At 47.8% G+C, this 22,161-nt stretch overlaps 1 protein-coding gene across 1 annotated transcript in view; it reads left to right on the top strand.

Moving 5' to 3' along the window:
* The window catches only part of LOC308473041 (uncharacterized protein), a 68,958-nt gene that overhangs the window by 7,850 nt on the left and 38,947 nt on the right, over positions 1-22,161 (top strand). Inside the window, exons 3-6 of the mRNA XM_080998289.1 lie at positions 10,372-10,461; positions 17,069-17,195; positions 17,629-17,723; positions 19,215-19,371. Of these exons, the coding sequence (XP_080854415.1) occupies positions 10,372-10,461; positions 17,069-17,195; positions 17,629-17,723; positions 19,215-19,371 (469 nt within the window). The remainder of the gene's footprint in view (positions 1-10,371; positions 10,462-17,068; positions 17,196-17,628; positions 17,724-19,214; positions 19,372-22,161) is intronic.

Genomic DNA, 22,161 nt, shown 5'->3' with positions numbered 1-22,161 from the left:
GGGGGGAAGGAATTAAATTTGTAAATTTCACGAAGAATAGGTCCTACAATTCAGTGGTAGGTGACACCCCGCATTTTATGCTTTACGGAGAGAAGCCGAACCTGCATTTCCTCCGTGTATTTGGTTCGAAAGCTATGGTGTCGGTACCAAAGTTTCTGCAAGAGCAGGGTGGTCCAAAGGTCCAGGAAATGATCTTCTGTGGGTATGATCCTGCAACAAATGGGTGGAAGTTTGCATACCCAGAGGGTGATCAGACCAAGCTGCTGGTCAGCAAGCATGCTGAGTTCTGTGAGCAGGATGGTTGGGCAAGGCGCAAAGTGAGCCCTGACGTTCTCTCAGATTGTCTATCTGAATCTGAGGAGGAAGGAGAGCTAGAGGCTGAACCTGAAAATGAGGACCAGGTCCAGGATCAAGGTCCGGAACAGGTTTGGGCATCTCCACGGGTTGCTAAAGGAGTGTCCAAAAGTGAGCCTTCATCTCCTGTTAGCATAATGGAGAAAGCTCACAGATGGGTCAAGTCAGAGGGGGAGTCGTCTGGTGAAGAAGACGCACTTGCTGGCCCCAGTGGGTCAGAAGAAGCACCCCAGTTCGTGCCCAGGCGTTCATCTCGGGCAACAAAGGGAATTCCACCTGAAAGGTATGAAGCCACTAGTGTTTGGGTTGGTGTGGCTGGGTGCGAATCTGAGATGTGTGAGGAGGTTCAACAGGTGCCTGACAAAGACGCCAGGAAGAGGCAAAAGGCAATGGGGAAGGTGTTGAACTCTCAAGGGTCTGTAAATATGTGTGCCCACAACTCCTCTCAGATTGTAAGGCGAGAGGGGGTGTGGAGAGAATCAGAACCTACAGGGTTAAGAGGTTCTGTGTGACGTCTTACATTCTGAGGCGTGGTTGAGTATACTGAGGGGAGTGTTTCCTGAGTTCAGTTCTGGTTTCGCTTTTGCGGAGAGAGGACGCAAGATGTGTGCGTTGTCGCCCGGAGAGATTTAAGAGCTGTTTTTCTACACGAATAAAGACTTTCAGAAGATAAGGAAGACACCGTGCGTGCTGCCTGATTTATGTTTACACACACGCACAGCAACAGTTTCTCGCTGCGTGCACTCTGCCCCCCTGCCTAGGTCAGCTTCAGGCTTCCGAGCAGAGCTGCCCAGGGGAAGCGCTGGCTGGACGGCAGGGCAATTTGCCAAGAGGCCAATAACCAGGTTGTTCATGCTGATTTGGTTGGTCCACTGTTGCCCTCTTTGGGTGGAAACAGATACTTCATGGTTCTCATTGATGCATTTTCCAGGTATATTTATGTGTACAATCTCGAGCAGAAATCAGAGGCTCCTACAAGGTTCAAGGAATTCTGTGCTTGGTTGGAAAATGTGCATGGTAAGAAAATAAAGACTCTTTTCACTGATCGCGGGGGGGGGGATTCACTTCTCAGCAGTTTGAAGCTTTTCTGACTGAGAAAGGAATTCAGCACGATTTATCTAGTCCTCGCTCGCCATGGCAGAACGGACTTTGTGAGAGGGCAAATCAGACATTGCTTCAAGGGTTAAAAACCTTGCTGCATGATGCCAATCTTCCAGAGAGTTATTGGGCGGAATCTTTGGCCTGTTTTGTTTACAGTTATAATCGCAGGTTATCTTCAGCGATTGGTTGTACCCCCTATGAGAAGATGTTTGGCAAGAAACCATACATCAAACACATGAGAATTTTTGGTTCTGACATGTGGGTTCACACACCACAAAGCTCCAAGTTAGGCAAGCGTGGATTGCATGGTATATTCCTAGGTTATCAGAAAGGTTCTTACAGAATAATGATGACTGACTCTAAGACAATTAGGCTCACAAGAAGTGCTGAGTACAATGCCAAGTGGGGGGAGAATGTGGGAATTTTCCAATGTTATCCTGATGACAGTGATGAGACTGAGGATAGGCGACAGCAACAGCAGCAGCAACAGCCACAGCTGCCGCAACAACCCACTGATGAAGGTCCTGATTCTGAGTCTGAGACTGAATCGGGTGATTCAGAGGATTTCAAGAGTGCAAAAGCCTCTATGCGACCCTCTGAAAGCTCTGATCAAGAATTGGAGGAACCATTTGTCAGGCGATTGATTTATTGCTCAGATAAGCCTGAGGTCCGGCACACTTCCCCTGTGCAGGCCTCTGCACATACCTGAGCATAGCAGAGTTTCGACAGCGGCAAGAGAAAGACTGCAAAAACTCCAGTGCATTCTTCAGTGTGCTTAAATAAAGTCCACTCAGGATCTTAGCAGCTAAAAGCAGTTTTATTTACAGCAGGCTATCCATTATCTATCACAGCGAACAGCATCGTGAAAAACACGTCCTCTCTCCTCAAAAGCGAAAGTAGAGAGAGAGAACAAAGGCTTGAGGCTCTCGGAAATGACGAACCTCCCCCCTCCCAACAGTACGCAGAGCGTACACTCTGAGCTGTTTAACCCTGTAAGCTCAGGTTCTCCTCACACCCCCTCTCGCTCTGCGCTACTGTGGGGAAAGTAAGTACAGAACTTACCCCCAACTCCAAACCACCACAAAACTCCCCATGACGCTGGAAGCTTAAAGGTTTGGTAAATCCATCGGCCAGGTTACTGTGACTGGCACAATACTTCAGCCGTATCAAACCTGACTGAACACTCTGACACACATTTTGGAAACGTATGTCCAGATGCTTGGTTCTGGCCTTAAATTGCGCAGATTCAGCCAATTTCAAACAAGGTTGATTGTCTTCCCAAACCGTGATGGGCAAGCTACAATCCCCATAGATCTCTTGCACCAAGCATCTATAGAACTCTAGTTCCCGGCACAAATCTGACAGTGCACTGAATTCAGCCTCAGTAGAAGACAGCGCAATGAGACTTTGCTTCCGGGACTTCCACCCAACTAGTGACTTCCCAAACTTTACCACCAATCCAGACACAGACTTGTGGTCCTGCGAATTCGCCCAGTCACTGTCCACATAGCATGTGAGCTTCGCCTCACCTTCAGCTGGCAGCTTAAGACAGAAGTCTTTGGTATGCTGCAGGTAGCGCAGTACCCGCTTGATACCGTGCCAAGCACTCACACTGGGCTTTGACGCTTCCCTACTTAGCAGGTTGGTAGCAAAGGCAATGTCTGGTCTGCTCCATTGGGACAGATACAACAGACTACCTAGAGCTGACTGAAAGAGCTCAGCATTCTCAAACTCAGCACTTTCTGCTTGCTGGCTATCTTTCACGAAGTTCGTCTCCATGGGTGTCCGAACTCCTGCACAATCGGACATTCTGAGCTTCTCCAGCAACTGCTCAATCTTGCCTTTCTGACTGAGCAAGAAGCTACCATCCTCAGTTCTCGCTATCTGGATGCCTAGGTAGATCTTTACTGCACCCAGGTTCTTGAGCTGAAACCGTTTCCCAAGCTCTTTGGCAAACTTCTGCACCTGTTTGTCTGCCTTTCCAACATGGATGATGTCATCAACGTAAAATAACACCAGTTCCTGTGAGTCTCCTGATCCTCTAAGGAACAGGCAACTGTCAGCAAGACTCTTCCTGAAACCTAGCTTCTCCAAAGCTTCATTCAGGCACAAGTTCCAATTCCTGGCCGACTGCTTCAGGCCGTAAATTGACTTGTGAAGTTTCCACACAGTACCTTGCTCATTGCCCTCAAACCCTGGAGGAGGAAGCATGTACAGATCATCCTGGAGGTCTGAGTTCAAGTAAGCAACATCCACATCAAAGTGATGCACCAGCAAACCTCTTTGTGCAGCGATGCCCAAGACCAAGCGTAGAGATTCACTCCTACACATGGGCGCATAAATTTCCGTATAATGCAACCCCCTGCGCTGCGTGAATCCTCTCGCCACTAATCTGGCCTTATACTGTGGTTCTCCTGTCGCTGTGGGCTTAAGACGGTAAACCCAGCGGCTACCCACTGTCTGTTCACCCACCGGCAACTTCGTGAGGGAAAACACACCTAGAGACTCCATTGAGTTCATCTCCTTCTGCATCGCCTCATGCCATTTCCTGGCTTCTTCCTGAGGCAGTTTCTGGACATCCTCAAAACTCTCGGGTTCACACTGTGCCATTCCGACCCACACACTAGTGACGGCAAACCTTTCAGGAGGTTTCCCCTTGGTCGTCCGAGTTGAACGGCTCAGCACTACTTCAGGAACCCCCTCTGACCCACTAGGGCCAGCCAGAACGTCCTTGGCATCAGAGAGCTCCCCCTCTGACTTACTGCGCCTTCTGGACTTCTCAGCCGAACCTGTGGGGGAAGATGGAGCACTGCGTTGCTCAACCTTCACAGCCTTGGGAGAAGTTCTCCCCTCTGCCTGCACTGGGTCTGGACTCTGAGCCTCAGTAGCAGGTTCAACCTCTTCCTCTCCTTCATCAGTAGAGTCTAGCAGACTCTCTGACAGGATGTCAGGGTTCCCATGTATCCTTGCCCAGCCACTCTGCTCACAGAATTCAGCACTGTTGCTGAGCAGAATTCTGGACTGATTCCCTGACAGATACACAAACCTCCACCCCTTGGTCCCTGGCTCATACCCACAAAAAATCATCTTTTGGGACTTGGGTTCACCTTTCTTGCGTTTGGCCTTTGGTATGAGGACCCAAGCCTCACAGCCAAAAACGCGGAAGTAGTGCACCTTCGGTTTCTTGCCATGGAGCAAGAAGTACGGTGTGTCACCTACCACTGAATTGAACGACCTGTTCAGAATAAAGTTGGCCGTTCGCCAAGCCTCCCCCCAAAAGCGCTGTGGGAGCCCGGCATCAAACAAAAGAGCTGCCGACATCTCCCCTAGAGTCCTGTTTCTGCGTTCCGTGATCCCATTCTGTTGGGGACTGTGTGGAGAAGTCAACCTGTGTTGAATCCCCTTTTTGCGGAAGAAACTTTGCAGTGCAGACCCGGTGAACTCCCCACCGCGATCGCTCTGAAAGTTTTGCACCCGTGTGGAAAACTGCAGTTCCACAGCCGCAATCCAGTCTTTGATTAGCGGCACAGCTTCATCTTTGCGTTGAAGCAAGAAGGACCAAGAGTTTCTCGTATGGTCATCAATCAGAACCAGCGCAAATTTGGCTCCGCCCATACTGCTCACAGAAAACGACCCACACAAATCTGCATGAATTAACTGAAAAGCCCAAGTGGTCACCCTCTCAGACCTTGGGTATGTGCACGTTTTCACCTTTGCGGACTTGCACGCTCTGCAAACTTAGCACATGATTTCATTTTGCACCCTTGCGTATACTCTGGGATCTTCATCACTGACCCCCAGGACACGTGTGCCATGCGTCTGTGCCATAAGTGAGGACACGCATCATGAACTGGAACATTGGCACACTGCGCTTGAGCCTCCTCCGTGTCATCTGGACCTGCAAAAGAAGCATCTATCACAAACAACCTGTCTTTACATTCAACACTGACTAGGTGCTGTCCATTCTTGGAAATAGAACACTTATTGTTCTCAAAACACACTCTGTAGTTCTCAGCAAGAAGTGCACTGACAGACAGCAACGCGCAGGACAGTCCTGGAACAACAAAAGCCTGGATTGAATCCTGCAAGAAAGAACAAAACAGTGAGCCAGTCTGCGTGAGTGGGTGTCGAGTCCCATCTGCTAAACAAACAGTCTTCCCAGATTTTACAGAGATGCAGTTCTCCAGGAATCCTGCAGATGGCACTAGGTGATGCGACGCTCCTGAGTCTATGACAAAAGCCAGCACAGCATCCTGTTGACAACTCTTGACTACAGCCATAGAGGCTGCCAAATGTTTACGTTCAGTGTCTCTGCCAGCTGCCTTCGGCTTGCCTTTCCTACGCTTTGAAGAAGAGCCCTTTATCTGGTTGCTACGGGAGACGGCCTTCGGCTGTTCCTCCACTGGACATTCTCTCACCAGATGGGAGGGGGAGCCACAGCGATAACAGCGGCGACGCGTAGCAACAGCTCTCACAGCTCCCTCTTCAGCCATTCCTTTGTTCCAAGCACCCCCACCTTTGGGTGCACAGCCTGGGTCTGCACGCTCCCCAGCACTCTGGTTGTAGGCCTCAATATCACACGGCCCCTCGGAGACAAAGCAGCTACTCCCAGCTGTAACTTCAGGAACATGGCCAGCAGCCCCCTCTGGGCTCTCGGCTTTCTCCCGGCCCTGGGCTCCTGCTGAGTTCTCACACAGACTCCTCAGCACCTGCCAGGCGGCCTGAGCCGACTCAACGCCCTCCAGGTGGGGCAACAGCATAGCGTCCACGCTTGCTCTCAACATGCAGAGCTCTCTTTGCATTCTCTGCTCTCTATCTTCCAGCAGAGCAGCCTCCAGTTCTGCTCCGCCATCTTCAGCAGCAACTGGCATGGGTGGGGCCGGCTCCTTCTGGGCTATACTCCGGAACCCTGTGGCCAAAAAACACCCCCTGACTCTTCTAACCCAGATGTCCCAGGACTGGGTTGTGAGCTTTTCAAACGGGACATCATAAAAGTCCTGGAGCTCAGCCATCTCCTCCCCCAGTGCTCCCATTGGGGCTTTGAAGTACTCACGCGTACCAGCCAGCTTCAAAGGAGAGGCCTCCAGTGGCTCTTTGCAGCACACAGCATTGCAGCCAGCTTCCCTGCTTTTCTCCCAGGCCAAGCCTCAAAGCAGGACTTTTGCCTTCCGGCAGCAAAACAGCAGCTTCTCGGTTTTCTCAGCCTTTTTAAGCACACAGCACTTCAGGCTTCAAAGCAGCTTCCTCCAATTGCAATAACTGCCCACCCATAACCTGTCAGGCGATTGATTTATTGCTCAGATAAGCCTGAGGTCCGGCACACTTCCCCTGTGCAGGCCTCTGCATTCCAAAGTCCACATACCTGAGCATAGCAGAGTTTCGACAGCGGCAAGAGAAAGACTGCAAAAACTCCAGTGCATTCTTCAGTGTGCTTAAATAAAGTCCACTCAGGATCTTAGCAGCTAAAAGCAGTTTTATTTACAGCAGGCTATCCATTATCTATCACAGCGAACAGCATCGTGAAAAACACGTCCTCTCTCCTCAAAAGCGAAAGTAGAGAGAGAGAACAAAGGCTTGAGGCTCTCGGAAATGACGAACCTCCCCCCTCCCAACAGTACGCAGAGCGTACACTCTGAGCTGTTTAACCCTGTAAGCTCAGGTTCTCCTCACACCATTGTTCACAATAGGTCATTTTTCTCCTAAGAAGGAAGAGGAGAGTGTTGAAGACCTACGGCTAGTTCGCAGGTCACAAAGAGCCACTAAAGGCAGACCTCCAAAGAGATTTGCTGATGAATTTGCTAAAACAGCAGTAGCAGCTGTTAAAAGCTCCAAGAAGGTATTTGAACCTTCAAGTTTCCAAGAAATCCAGGATTTGGATTCAAAGGATGCTGAGCCATGGTTAAATGCCATGAAGGCTGAGCTTGATTCCTTAGATAGGAACAAAACATGGGAGCTTGTTCCAGTAGTTCCAGGAATGAAACTGCTTGGAAGCAAATGGGTCTTCAAAGCGAAGACTGATCAAAATGGCAAGATAGTCAGACACAAAGCCAGATTGGTAGCCAGAGGTTTTTCACAGGTACCAGGTGAAGACTATCACGAGACCTACTCACCCACCGTGAGGTATGAGAGCATTAGGCTTATGCTCAAGCTTGCTGCAGAAGAGAATCTACACGTTAGTCACCACAATGTGAATACAGCGTTTTTGTACGGATCTCTAGGTGAGTCTCTTTATATGCTTCCACCTGATGGCGTACAGGTAAAACGGATTTGTTTGTTCTCTGAAGAAGTCTCTTTATGGTCTCAAACAAAGTGCACGGTGTTGGCACACAAAACTCACTGAAGTATTGTTTTCTCTAGGTTTTCAGCAAGGGAAAGCTGATCCATGTGTATTTGTCAAAGAGGAGGGGCAAAAGAAGCTGTATTGCTTGTTTTATGTTGATGATATTCTGTTCTTTTGGAAGGATGTCACAATGTACAATAACGCCCTAGCTCAACTGAAAGAGCACTTTGACATGAAAGATCTTGGTGAGGTAAACAACTACCTATCTCTGGAAATAGAGAGAGATCAAGATGGTAACATTCTAGTACACCAGTCACGGAAAATTGCTGATGTGTTAAGCAAACTAAACCTGATGGATGCTAACCCTGTAGACACACTGATGACAACAGGTTATCAGGTAGATGACACTGAAGGAGCATTTTCTGACACTACACTGTACAGAAGTGTGCTAGGCAAACTGAACTTCATTGCCAGATGTTCAAGACCTGACATTGCTGTTAGCTGTAATTTACTAAGCAGACAAGTCAACAATCCTACTGTTAAGGATTGGAAAGCTCTGAAACGCATAGCGCGCTATTTGAAAGGCACTATGCATTACAGACTGAGATTTAACAATCAGAAGTCTGGTGGTCTTGAGATATTTGCAGATGCAAGTTTTGGAAGTGACACTACAGACAGGAAAAGTACGTCTGGAGTTTGCTACATGTACAATCAGGGTCTATTTGATTGGTCATGCAAGAAGCAAACAACAGTTAGCTTAAGTACTTGTGAAGCTGAACTAAATGCATTGTCTTATTCACTAAAGGATTGTGAATGGTTGTTACAATTGTGCAAAGACATGAAAATTCCTGTCAAATGTCCAATCCAGGTTTACCAGGACAACAAAGCATGTTTGGCTTTGCTGAATTCTGAAGGTTGTAAGCAAAGCACGAAGCATTTGCAATTGAAACTGCAACATGCTAGGGAATGTGTTCAGAAGGGACTCGTAACGGTGTCCTATATGCCAGGTAATTAAATTCCTGCTGATGTATTGTCCAAGATTGTATCAAAGGATCAACACTGTACCTATGTGCAGAAGTTGGGTTTGTACTGATACTGTACGAACATGCTGCCCAGTGATGTTCACAGAAAGGGGGAGGATGTTGGTTTCTATTTCCCTCATTGAGCAGCAACTGCAGTCACAAGACATTGTTTTGCATTCCACAGTCAGAGTTACTGTTGGATTCCCACGGGAATGGGAGACTGGATGTGACGTACACTGGTTTCCTGTTTTTCACTGTTCTCTCGGTGTTCTTTGTTTCCGAGAGGGGTTGCTTCTCTGCTCTCACAGAGGCAAGATGCATGTTTGTATTCTCTCAGCATAGAGTGGAAATAAAGTTAAGAATGTGGCACATACTGCTTATCCTTCTGCTGTGTGGACTACTCTGTTTGGGCTCAAGATGAGACGAGCCTGTATCAGCTTCAGATGGGCCGAAGCTGGTCAAAATCTCACACTTCTGTCTTCCACTGCCTCCCGCAGTTTGGTCAAACTCATGCTGGTAGCTTCAAGAACACTATCCAACCATCTCATCCTCTATGGTCCCCTTCTCCTTGTGCCCTCCATCTTTCCCAACATCAGGGTCTTTTCCAGGGAGTCTTCTCTTCTCATGAGGTGGCCAAAGTATTGGAGCCTCAGCTTCACGATCTGTCCTTCCAGTGAGCACTCAGGGCTGATTTCCTTAAGAATGGATAGGTTTGGTCTTCTTGCAGTCCATGGGACTCTCAAGAATCCCCTCCAGCACCATAATTCAAAAGCATCAATTCTTCAGCGTTCTTTATGGTTCAGCTTTCACTTCCATACATCACTACTGGGAAAACCATAGCTTTTACTATACGGACCTTTGTTGGCAAGGTGATGTCTCTACATTTTAAGATGCTGTCACCCAACATACCGATCCAATTATGACGAAAGTCCTTCTCCACATCGAAACCTTGGCACTCAGTGGCTGATCCAATTAGCAGGTTATCTTATCTCCTCTAGTTCAGAGCATGCCTGTTTATTAAGTCCAAATTTCATCTTAAAAAACAGAGTACCTCTGCTCATCGTGACTGCTTTTGAGAGTTCCTGATATACGCAGTACAATGCACCCAGCGTCCCCTGCCCCCCCATTCCTTTGGAACGGGCGGTAGGTATCAGATGATCTGCGGGTGAAGCTAGCCCCCCCCCTTTTGCAAGGATAATTACTCTCATATTATCCTCAATTAGCCGTGCAGAAGGGCTCCGCTGGCATGGGCACAGCTGTTCACCATGGCAGTCAGTGCCGGAAGCCGATGTTAACAACTTTCAGACTCTCTCCACTTCAGTGATCATATGAACTTTATTAATAATTATTATTTGGATCCGAATCATGTCTTTAGGTTAGGTAAAGGGGGGAGGGAGAAAGGTGAATACTTAGAATCAAAGAATTGTACAACTTGAAGAGACCCAAATGGTCATGTACTCCAAACCTCTTTGTATAGTTTGTTATTCTTCTTCTGTCAATATGTAAATCAAAGCCCCCCCCCCCTTATAAAGCTCAATAAAAAGAAGGGGAAAAACAACCCCTCTAGATCCTGAAACAACAACAAAGTTAACATTCCTCTAATTCTTATTCTAGGACATGGACAAGCAGCCTTCTCCACGTATTTTTTCTACACATTTTCATTATGATAATATTCCCAAATCTTTTTTTGAGAATAAGGTGAAGGTAAGTGACTAGCTTCACTACTATTATGATTGCCTAATACTCTAACAGCATTTAATCACAATACTGAGTACTTAATATAGGTATCTTAATTTGACAGCTCTTGTCTTATTGTCAAAGCAAATTCTACATCAGTTGGCCTAAATCCAGGCTAACAGAGCATTCCAACCCTCCCTCGGACTGGGTTGAGGATTTGTGTGAGGACTGAGCAGAGTTGCTCCTCTGTGCGGATCTCCTGGCTGGTTTGGATTGCTCTCTCCTGCTTTGGCTTAGTTACTCATGACTAAACCCATTGATTTCAATAGGACTTAGGTACAACTAAATCTAGACCCACTGCATTCTTTGCATAGCTGGAGGCAAAGGTGCTGCTTTATCTGTAATCTCTGTGTGAGGTAAGGGACCTCTGAAACTGTTCTCTTCACATGCGGGTCTGTCACAGTTCTGTTTCAGGCATAGGCAAACTCGTCCCTCCACATGTTTTGAGACTACAATTCCCATCAACCCCGATGTCTGGTCCTGTTAGCTATGGATGTTGGGAGTTGTAGTCCCAAAACATTTGGACGGCTGAGTTTGCCTATGCCTGTTCTGTTTCATGAGCCAAACCATAGAATAATGTAGACAGTCTCCTTCCTCCGTCTTCTTCCTCTGAAATATACTCAGAGTCGCAAAGTGATTTCATGCTCTTTATTCAGCTCATAGTGGTGAGGAGGAATGAATAAATGTCCCCTCACAGTATCTGCTTTATATACATTATTTACACAATGGGCTGCACATGATTGGCTAATTCTGGAATTCTACTGTAAGCCAATCAGGTTGTGGATTCACTTCTATCTGGAGCAGGATTGGGTGGTTCCTGCCAACCAATCATACTGCTGCATTGTTCTAGGACCAATCAGACTGCTGCATTCTGAATCCTATTGTTCTAGGACCAATCAGACTGCTGCCTTTTGGATCCTATTGTTCTAGGACCAATCAGACTGCTACAGTTTGGATCCTATTCAACTCAGTACATAACACCCCTCCCCTCTAAGTTCCAGTCCTGCCCGGGAGGTCGCATTCATAGTCCTCAAGGTATGCCGGCGGCCTACGTGTGCGTTGTGGCCTGGGGTGTTCCCTGGTCCGGGCTCCGGGTTCTGGCTCGTGTTCCAAGGATGCTGGCTGTGATGCGGCTGTTTGGTCTGGTGCAACCGGCTCGCTCAGTCGTGGTTCTGGTTCCGGTGTCCTTTCGGCCTCACGGGTCCTCTCTGTATTTACTGATTCTGCCTCTCCTGCTGGCCCCTCCTGCTCTATGGGCCTCACTGCCCCGCTGTTCCCTTGGGACTCCTCTGACCTGTCCTCCTCCTGGTTTTCTCCCGGGAATCGTCGCCGTATCTGGTCGCAGTGGCGGCGCCAGCATTGCCCCCCATCCGTTAGCACCTCGTACGACACGGGGCCAGTGACCCTGGTGATTGTGGCGGGTACCCATGCTGGGCCTGCCCCAAAATTCTTTGCGTACACTGGGTCCTGGGCCTCGAAGGTCCGGGGGTTCCTGCCTTCCCCCACCACTACCTCATCCTGAGCTCTATCGGGGTGAAGGCGGTCCAATCTGATTGCAAGGCGCCGACCCATTAGTAGTTCAGCGGGGCTCCGGCCAGTCGTTGAGCTGGGGGTGCTGTGCTGTGCTAGAAGGAATGTGGCAAGGCGGTACTCCCAGTTCCCTTGCGTCATGCGGCGAAGGGTGTCCTTGGTGGTCCGCACCATGCGTTCTGCTTGGCCATTGGTGGCAGGGTGGAACGGCGGCGAACGGATGTGGCGGATGGCGTTCTGCGCTGTGAAGGTTTGGAATTCTCCTGACGTAAATGCAGTCCCGTTGTCTGAGACGAGAGTGTCAGGGAGCCCGTGGGTTGCAAACAGCCTGCGTAGTACCCGGATGGCTGCGGACGTGGAAGTGGACGGTACCAGTGCGACTTCCAGCCATTTGGTGTAGGAGTCCACCACTATGAAGAATGTTTTCCCCTGAAAGGGGCCAGCGAAATCCACATGCAGGCGTGACCATGGTGCTCGGGCGGACTCCCAGGACTGGACTGGGGCCCTTGGGGGATCTGGGCGGGATTCTTGGCAGGCCTGGCAGTGTTTGACCCAGGCCTCTATCTCTCCATCGATCCCCGGCCACCACACATAACTCCTGGCAAGGGCCTTCATTCTTACTACCCCTGGATGTGTCTCGTGTAGGGCTGTGAGGACCCTTTTGCAGAGGGGCTGGGGAACAACGACTCTGCTTCCCCATAACAGGCACCCCTTGTGGGCCGACAGTTCATGTTTGCGGGTTGTGTAGCCGGCGAATTCTGGCCCGGGGCTGCTGCTGGGCCATCCCCTCCACACCCAGTCCAGGACCCGGGAGATGACCCTATCTTTCTTGGAATGGTGTGCAACTTCTTGTGCCTGAATGGGGCGGTCGGGAAGCAGCTCCAGGCTCATAACCTCTTGTGCAGGTGCTGGGTCAGGGCCTGTTTCCGGTAGTGGTAGCCTGCTGAGGGCGTCCGCATGGCCCATCGCCTTCCCAGGTCGGTGAATCAGTGCATACTGGTAGCTGGCAAGGAAAATTGACCACCTGAGGACGCGAGGAGACAGCACTTGGGGGGTCTGCTTTTCGGGGGCAAACAAGCCAAGCAACGGCTTGTGGTCAGTCACCACGGTGAAGGGCCGCCCGTACAAGAAATCATGGAATTTTTTTACTCCCTTTACGATTGCCAGACCCTCCTTGTCGATTTGCGAGTAGTTCCGCTCGGTTGTGTTGAGTGTCTGGGAAAAGTACGCCACCGGTACCTCTCTTCCATCCGGGAGTTGGTGCCCCAGGACAGCTCCAATGCCATAGGGTGAGGCGTCGCATGCTAGCACCACCGGCAGCCTCTCGTCGAAGTGTGCCAAGACCGAGTTTGAGACAAGCAAGTCCTTGACTGCCTGGAATGCGGCCTCCTGGCGCTGGCCCCACACCCAAGGGGCCCGCTTGTCCAGGAGTCTGTGTAGGGGCTCCGCTACCGCCGCCTTGTGGGGAAGGAAGGAATGGTAAAAGTTCAATAGTCCCAAGAAGGCCTGAAGTTCAGTCTTGCTCTTGGGCGCTGGGGCATCACAAATGGCCCGTACCTTGTCCCCAGTCGGGTGGACCCCTTCTGCGTCCACCATAAATCCCAGAAAGTCCACCTGAGGCACTCCTAGTAGACATTTTTCCCGCTTCACCTTGAGACCCGCCGTCTGGAAACGGTGCAGAACGGTGCGGAGGCGGTCCTCAAACTCCTCTGGTGTGGGGCCGGCAATCAACACATCATCGAAGAAGGGGGTGACGCCAGGAATCCCTTTAAGGAGAGAGTCCATTATATTCTGGAATATGCCTGGTGCCACGCTGACACCGAATTGCAGCCGCTTTACCCTGAACGCTCCTCTGTGCGTCACAATCGTCTGTGCCTCTGCTGTGGCCTCATCTACTGGCAGCTGTTGATATGCTTGGGCCAAGTCCAGCTTGCCAAAAATTTTCGACCCAGCCAGGGTGGCAAGGACATGGCTGACCACTGGCACTGGGTATGCGTGGGCCGTGAGGGCCTTGTTTATGGTACATTTGTAGTCTGCGCAGATGCGGACCGAACCATTAGGCTTGACGGGTGTGACGATTGGGGTTTCCCAGGGAGCATTAGGCACCGGCTCCAGCACTCCTTGCTCTACGAGTCGGTCCAATTCCTCGTCTATACGGGGTTTCAAGGCGAACGGGACCCGGCGGGCCTTGAGCCTGACCGGTCGTACTGCGGGGTCAAGCTGTAGCGCAATGGGGGGGCCCGTATACTGTCCCAATTTCCCATCGAAAACCCCTGGAAATTCCTTGCATATGGCGTCCACGTCCACTTGTAAGCTAGTGTGGTTCACCCCGGTGACAGCTAGCCCCAGTGGTCCAAACCATGCCAATCCCAGTAAGCTAATGTAGGGGCCCTTGACCACAAGCAAGTCCAGTTGCCGCGTCCGCCCTCGGTATTGCACCCTGAAGGTCCCCACCCCCATTGTGGGGACCTTACGTTTCTGGAAGTCCCGGAGGGTGAATGGGGCCGGCCTGAGTTTGGGACCCCCAGTGGGACACAGTTTCCTTAAGGTCCTTGCCGAGATTATGGATAGAGTTGAACCCGTGTCAAGCTCCATGCGGCATGGGGCCCCCTCTATCTGTACCTCTACATAAATTTTCTCTACGTTGGGGTGGGGCAACTGGTATACCTGGAAGTCCGTGAGCTCCGTCGAGTTGCCTTGGTGCGTTGGGCCCCGGGACCTGGGGCTCTTGGATTGGTCATCTGATGCCTGGTGTCGGGTGGGCCGAGCCCGACACACCCGGGCGATGTGTCCCGATTTTCTGCACTGCCTGCACTCTGCGTTGCGGAAACGGCAGGTCCTCCTCTCGTGACTCTCCCCGCAGCTTGCGCAGTTCCCTCCTTCTCGTCGAGGCAGCTGTGGTCTGTGCGCTGCTTGAGTGCGCTGCTGTACTCGGTGCACCTCCTCCCTGTCGGATCCTGAGTCGTCGGTGAGGTCTTCATGGTGGACCCTCGGTTGGGATGGCAGGCTCGGCCGTGCCTCTTGGGTCGACCTCTCGGCAGCTTCTGTTGCCAGGGCCTCCTCCAGAGCGACCTGGAACGTTAGGTCCTTCTTAGCGTAGAGGCGCCGTTGCAGCTTCTCATCCTTCAGGCCACCGACGAGGCGGTCACGAAGCATGTTCTCCAGCTCTGAGAAGTTGCAGAACCGGGCGGCTTGGCGGAGAGAGGTCACAAACCCAGTTATGGTTTCCCCAGGGGCTTGCCGCTTTGCGTAGAAGGCATTTCGACGAGCCACCACTGAGGGCTGCGGCGAAAAGTGCCCCTTCAGCTGTTCCATTATTGTTTTGTATGGAACAGTAGCGACGTCTTCAGGCGCAAGGAGAGCCCGGGCGATTTCAAACGTCTCCTCTCCGCAGACGCTGAAGAATATCGCCCTCTTCTTGGCGTCTTCTTCGTCGGTGACCCCTTTGGCTTCTAGGAGGAAGGTGAAACGGGAGGCGTACGCTTCCCAGTCTCCAGATGCTGGGTTGAATGGCGAGAAGCTGCTGTTGGCTGCCATTCTGAGTTCCTTGTGCCCCGGAGCTGAAGCCTGGATACACGGTGCGAGGCAGCGGTGCGGCAGTTGGCGGTGCTGCGGTGCTGTGTGTGGCAGTCAGCTCAGCGGGATCCCATCCTCGTCGCCAGTGAAATATACTCAGAGTCGCAAAGTGATTTCATGCTCTTTATTCAGCTCATAGTGGTGAGGAGGAATGAATAAATGTCCCCTCACAGTATCTGCTTTATATACATTATTTACACAATGGGCTGCACATGATTGGCTAATTCTGGAATTCTACTGTAAGCCAATCAGGTTGTGGATTCACTTCTATCTGGAGCAGGATTGGGTGGTTCCTGCCAACCAATCATACTGCTGCATTGTTCTAGGACCAATCAGACTGCTGCATTCTGAATCCTATTGTTCTAGGACCAATCAGACTGCTGCCTTTTGGATCCTATTGTTCTAGGACCAATCAGACTGCTACAGTTTGGATCCTATTCAACTCAGTACATAACATCCTCAGAATTAGATACTCAGGTTTACCTGAGGGAAATTCCAAAGAGGGAACTATAAAGCAAAAGCCATCCCCCAAGTCTCTCCAAGGCAAAATGTTATTGGAAGCAATATCTACTCTGCTAAACTTCCTGCCTTTTGTTGTGGCAGTCTGTTATGTCCCAGAAAAACAAGTCTCTCCCCACAACCAGTTTAAGCGAGATGGGCAAGAACAGAGAACATTTTAAGACACCAGCTTTTTCAGCATTTCCATTTCAGTTTGCACTGATATGTTACTTTCAGTACACTATGTCCGCAACCTATGTTCTGGGGATCACACCTAATGCCAAAATTGCATATACTCAAAACACATTGGGTTCCATTTTTGGCTGGGACTGCCAAAGCCATTTTCCCCAGAGCCCTGCGCCCACTTTTAATTTAATAAAATACTTTGCCAATTCAATAATAATAATAATAATAATAATAATAATAATTTATTACTTATATACCGCCCAAATGGCTGGGTTTCCCCAGCCACTCTGGGCGGCTTCCAACAAGAGATTAAAAGTACAGTAAAGCTAAATGAGCATAACTTGCACGCTTACTCTATATAAATACTGTTGACTTGCAACCTGTCTGCATTTAACTTGTGCAATAACAGCTTTACTTGTATGGTGCCTGGCCAGCATGCAATGACACAAATTACCGGTAAACTCACACAAGGCAAAGAGCTGCAAAGCACTTTCTGTGCTAAGTTTTCCTGCCACAGAAAGAGCTTTTAAGCGCTCAGCCTTTCTTACTGGGCTCTGGGAAGGTTTCGCATGGGCTCCTGGAGGCTCCTGGGAGAAATTGTGGGAGCTTCTTACCATAGAGCTTGTCTGAGAGGCTCCCTTCCAGAGCAAGGCACGGAGCTTAAAAGTTCTGCCTTAGGTAGGGGCCAATGGCCTCTTTGATGTGTCAGCTCCAGAAAGTTAAAGATGTTTGCACAGGGGAGGTTCCAACAAAATCTAATATCTCTTTCTTTCTTTTTAAATAGATGTTGGTAGTATTTCGAAACCCCAAAGATGCCGCTGTATCCTATTACCATTTTTACAACAAAAACCCTGTTCTTCCAGATGTCAGTTCTTGGGATGATTTTTTTCAAAAGTTCATGAGTGGCGAAGGTAGGTTAGAAGTTCTCACTTTCTGTATTTCTGAAACTTCCCTCAAAGTATTTGTGTAGAGCTTCTGTTCAGATGAAAGGCAAACAAGTTTCAGATCACCAGGACTCTTGATTGCAGGGAAAAGCCCACAGTCGATATTTCTTTTACTCAGACTTGCATCATTAGTAGATGTCCTTCAGATAGTGGTGGATAGCCAGACTCATCACTGATGGGTAATATGAATTTAGGCATCTTTTCAACACCTGATGATTTGTGTACAGATTTTGCATGTCATAAAAATGGCTGGTTTTTATCAGTGTTGGGTTAAACAGAATGAACCAAGTGTTGTATTCTCATTGTAGGATATGTGCAGCTTTTGCCAGCAACTGATATTATTTTGTATACCCCACCCCACACCCGGGATTTGAAATATGCTGTTTGCATTTCATTTCAGTTTGTTGGAAATCCTACTTTGACCATGCTCTTGCTTGGGACAAACATATGGATGACGAAAATGTCATGATCATCACATTTGAAGAGCTGAAAGAAGTGAGCATTCTTTGAAATTGAGATAATGATTTTGTTGTGCATTCATTTTCCTTAGATGGCCTAATCAAGCTGTATGTGGAAATTCAGACAGGTGTATTGATGGTTGTTGAATTGGTAAAGGGAGAGCAGTTGTTTTGCTTTTCTGTTTCTGATCGCTCCCCCCCCCCCGTCATTGCCTTTGGTTTTCTTTCCCTTAATAAACCTGTAGTTAATAATTTTTAGAAATGCACTCATTTTTCCTCATTCTTGTTATGGAATGAGGTCCTCATCAATATTTTTTTTTTGGGGGGGGATGGTAATCTAAATTAAATGGAGGCCTAAATACAGATCAGATTGTGTTTTAGGTGCCCCCCCCCTCTCTCTCTCTGTGTGTGTGTTTGTGTGTGTGTGTGTCTCCCCAGCTGCAACCTCTCCAATCTCCCATGCCAGATTTAGGCTGAAAAACTTTCTGCTGGCTCCAAAAGAAGGTTTTAAAAAACTAAATTGTGATGCTGGGCGGGGGAAGGGATGCTGCAATCTGAGAATCCATCTATATGTTATTATTTTGCATTTCCCAGTTTCAAATAAGAAAAGAATGTTAGATAAACGTTTAGCCTTTATTCCTGGTTATATAGTAGCTATTGCTTTTATTACACCACCCCCTTTTATCATAATTCATTGGAACAATCAAGGGCATAATAAACTTGCCACTTCTCTGGTCTTCACCAAAGGCCTGGTCCTCTGTGTCCTCCTCCCTCCTTGAGAGGGGGATCAAATGGGGCAAGCCCCCTTTTGTCTGAGGTTTGGAAGTTCTTTCTCATCATGCTGCCAAGTACTTTCTGCCGTGTTTCTGCCAGTGTTATATTTTGACTTTTCTTCTGCAACAACTGTTTTCTTAAGAGCATGAGTAGTGTGTGCGTGTGTGCATGTGTGCACGCGTGTGTGCATGCGCATTTGGTTTTTGTTTGTTAAGTAGGTTTGGATATTTCAAATAAAAGAAAAATTACAGTTCTGCAGTTCATTAAATACTAAGCACACCAATATGCCAGTCTGATTAAGTATTGTGGTGTAATCTTTCTGGGTGTGCTCGTTCACAGGCTAACTAAGTTTATCAGAAGTAGTGTTCCAAACTTTTAATCATCTCAAACATTTCTGAGTTAAAAGGAATATACAGTAGATGATTAAACATGACATGCTGGAAATGGAAAAAAAAATGGGTAGCAGAAATCTGGGGAAAAATGCTTTTCAAATCTAAGTTACAGAAGCAAATAGAAAGTTGTAAATGATGTGCCTTTGCTGAGACAATGTTTCTGTACTTTTCATGCTGCACTTATTTTGCTAATATCAAATGCACCTTTTTAGAATAGCTAAAGCACATACATTTATGAATATATTTATTCAGGTGTTTAGCCTGCCCCATTCTTGAATCTTAGGGCTGATTCTAACTTAGAAATCTGCCTTAGTACCAAATATATTTATGAAGTCATAACTAACTTTATTGTTATTTTCCAGAATCTTCACGAAGGAGTGAAGCGAATAGCTGACTTTTATGAGCTACCTCTGTCTGATGAAATGATTAAGTCTGTTGCAGAAAACTCTACCTTCCAAGCAATGCGGAGCAAATCTGAAGAAACACACGGTATACTTGCTCCTGTCATTTTCAGGAAAGGTAATATTGCTTTTATGCCACTAGTTTACACTGAATTCTCTTTCTTCCAGTAACACAGTGCCCTCTAGAGGTGCCATTTATGGAGGGGACAACTAAACATTACATTTTGTCAATATCTTGAAAATAGTTTTGATCCATTTCCCTCTTCCTCACTCCCATCCCACATATAGAACCAAAGTTCAAAAACACTAAGAACCCCTAAAAAGCCTCTGTAAGACCATTCTCCTATAATTAGAACAAGGAAGTCTTCTGGTCCAGAAGAGTTTGCACATGTCATATTTTCAATAGGCCAAATTAATCTGCAAAAGTAGAAGTTACTTGTGCTGTGACATCACAGTTTTCTGCATTCTCTCCTACCAATGATATCCAACTATGTAGAGTAAGAGGCATAAAAACCATGAGCCCAGGGCAACTCATGTTTTATTATGTCAATAATCAAACAAGACAGTTAAAACTCTGAATAGTGGTCTAGGTGATCTGGGAGTTGGTGGTCCTATTGAACTTGAAAGGTTCTAAGTGGACAAGCACAGGACTGCATAGTGGGATAGTTGGAATTCAGTGGGGCTTATTTGCAAGTAGGTTGGGATAGAAATAATGCCTAAGTGCTCTAACTGTAAACCAATTAGCCACAGTATAAATTACTCCAATACTTTGGCCACCTCATGCTAAGAGAATCATAGAATCATAGAATTATAGAGTTGGAAGAGACCACAAGGGCCATCAAGTCCAACCCCCTGCCAAGCAGGAAACACCATCAGAGCAGTCCTGACATATGGTTGTCAAGCCTCTGCTTAAAGACCTCCAAAGAAGGAGACTCCACCACACTCCTTGGCAGCAAATTCCACTGTCGAACAGCTCTTACTGTCACGAAGTTCTTCCTAATGTTTAGGTGGAATCTTCTTTCTTGTAGTTTGGATCCATTGCTCCGTGTCCGCTTCTCTGGAGCAGCAGAAAACAACCTTTCTCCCTCCTCTATGTGACATCCTTTTATATATTTGAACATGGCTATCATATCACCCCTTAACCTCCTCTTCTCCAGGCTAAAGATGCCCAGCTCCCTTAGCCGTTCCTCATAAGGCATCATTTCCAGGCCTTTGACCATTTTGGTTGCCCTCCTCTGGACACGTTCCAGTTTGTCAGTGTCCTTCTTGAACTGTGGTGCCCAGAACTGGACACAGTACTCCAGGTGAGGTCTGACCAGAGCAGAATACAGTGGCACTATTACTTCCCTTGATCTAGATGCTATACTCCTATTGATGCAGCCCAGGATTGCATTGAGAAGGATTGAGAAGACTCCCTGGAAAAGACCCTGATGTTGGGAAAGATGAAGGGCACAAGGAGAAGGGGACGACAGAGGACGAGATGGTTGGACAGTGTTCTTGAAACTACTAACAAGAGTTTGACCAAACTGCGGGAGGCAGTGGAAGACAGAAGTGCCTGGCCTGCTCTGGTCCATGGGGTAATGAAGAGTCGGACACGACTAAACGACTAAACAACAACAACAACAAATAAATTGCTTCACTGTGTAATTTAAACAACACTATTATTTACAATACTACCACATCACGTTTCTTTAACCAGAACCATTTTGACAGGGATAAGCTTCCAGTTTTGTTTGTCTTTTTCAATGGTTTCAGACAACAGAATATTTCCACAGATCAAGGCAAGCTTCTCTACTATTTCTTGTGTTTGCATTCTTCTTGATTGGTGTCAAACTCCCCCCCCCTCAAAAAAAAGAATAGGTTTTTTTTTTCCTGCTGCAAAGATAAGAGACATCTGCAGCAGGTGAGATGGTTTGAGAGTTCTACAAGTTTACAATATACTGAAATTATAATTATGTTAAATTCTCTTATATAGGTACTAGAAGAGTAGCCAGTGCGTTACAAGGAAGTTAGAATGATATTTTTAAAATTTTGCCTTTTAACATTTCAGCCATCATGCTAAGATAATATATTTTATGGTGTGTGTGTGTGTGTGTGTGTGTGTGCTTCTTTTAATTCTCGAAAATCCTTTAGGCTTCTCTTGGGAGGAAAGCTGTGTTTGTTTAATAATAATACAGCTGTATCTCAAAAGTCAAACAGAATCCATTCTGGAAGTCTGTTCGACTTCCAAAACATCCGACTTCCAAAGCGCAGCTTCTATTTGGCTGCAGGAAGATCCTGCAGCCAATCAGAAGCCACGGAAGCCCTGTTGGATTCCCAAAGAATGTTCGAAAACTGGAGCACTAACTTCCGGTTTTCGATCGTCCAGGAGCCAAAACATACAAGTTCTGGGGTGTTTGAGAACCGAGGTACGACTGTAATGATGATGATGATGATGATGATGTTAAAAGAAACAGAAATATTTGAAAAAGAAAACCTTGCAACTGCACGCACATGCACACATATGCCCCTCAAATGTTTCTCTCCACTCACTCTTCACATCCCAAACAGCCCATTCTGATGCATGCTAGTATTGCTCTTCCTTGCTTACTCCCAAGAATGGGTGCATAGGGTTGCAGGATGAGAAGCATGACAGTACACCCTTCTGCTTTAACATTCCAAAACCATAAATCTAATCTGTGAACCTCTATATAGGAAGAAATATGTACAGTGGTACCTCGGGTTAAGTACTTAATTCGTTCCGGAGGCCTGTTCTTAACCTAAAACTGTTCTTAACCTGAAGCACCACTTTAGCTAATGGGGCCTTCCGCTACCGCCTCGCCACCGGAGCACGATTTCTGTTCTCATCCTGGAGCAAAGTTCTTAACCCGAGGTACTATTTCTGGGTTAGTGGAGTCTGTAACCTGAA

Source organism: Podarcis pityusensis (assembly GCF_964106645.2).
Source record: "Podarcis pityusensis genome assembly, chromosome: 3".
NCBI classification, from domain to species: Eukaryota; Metazoa; Chordata; class Lepidosauria; order Squamata; family Lacertidae; genus Podarcis; species Podarcis pityusensis.
This window is presented reverse-complemented; position numbering and strand designations above follow the sequence as displayed.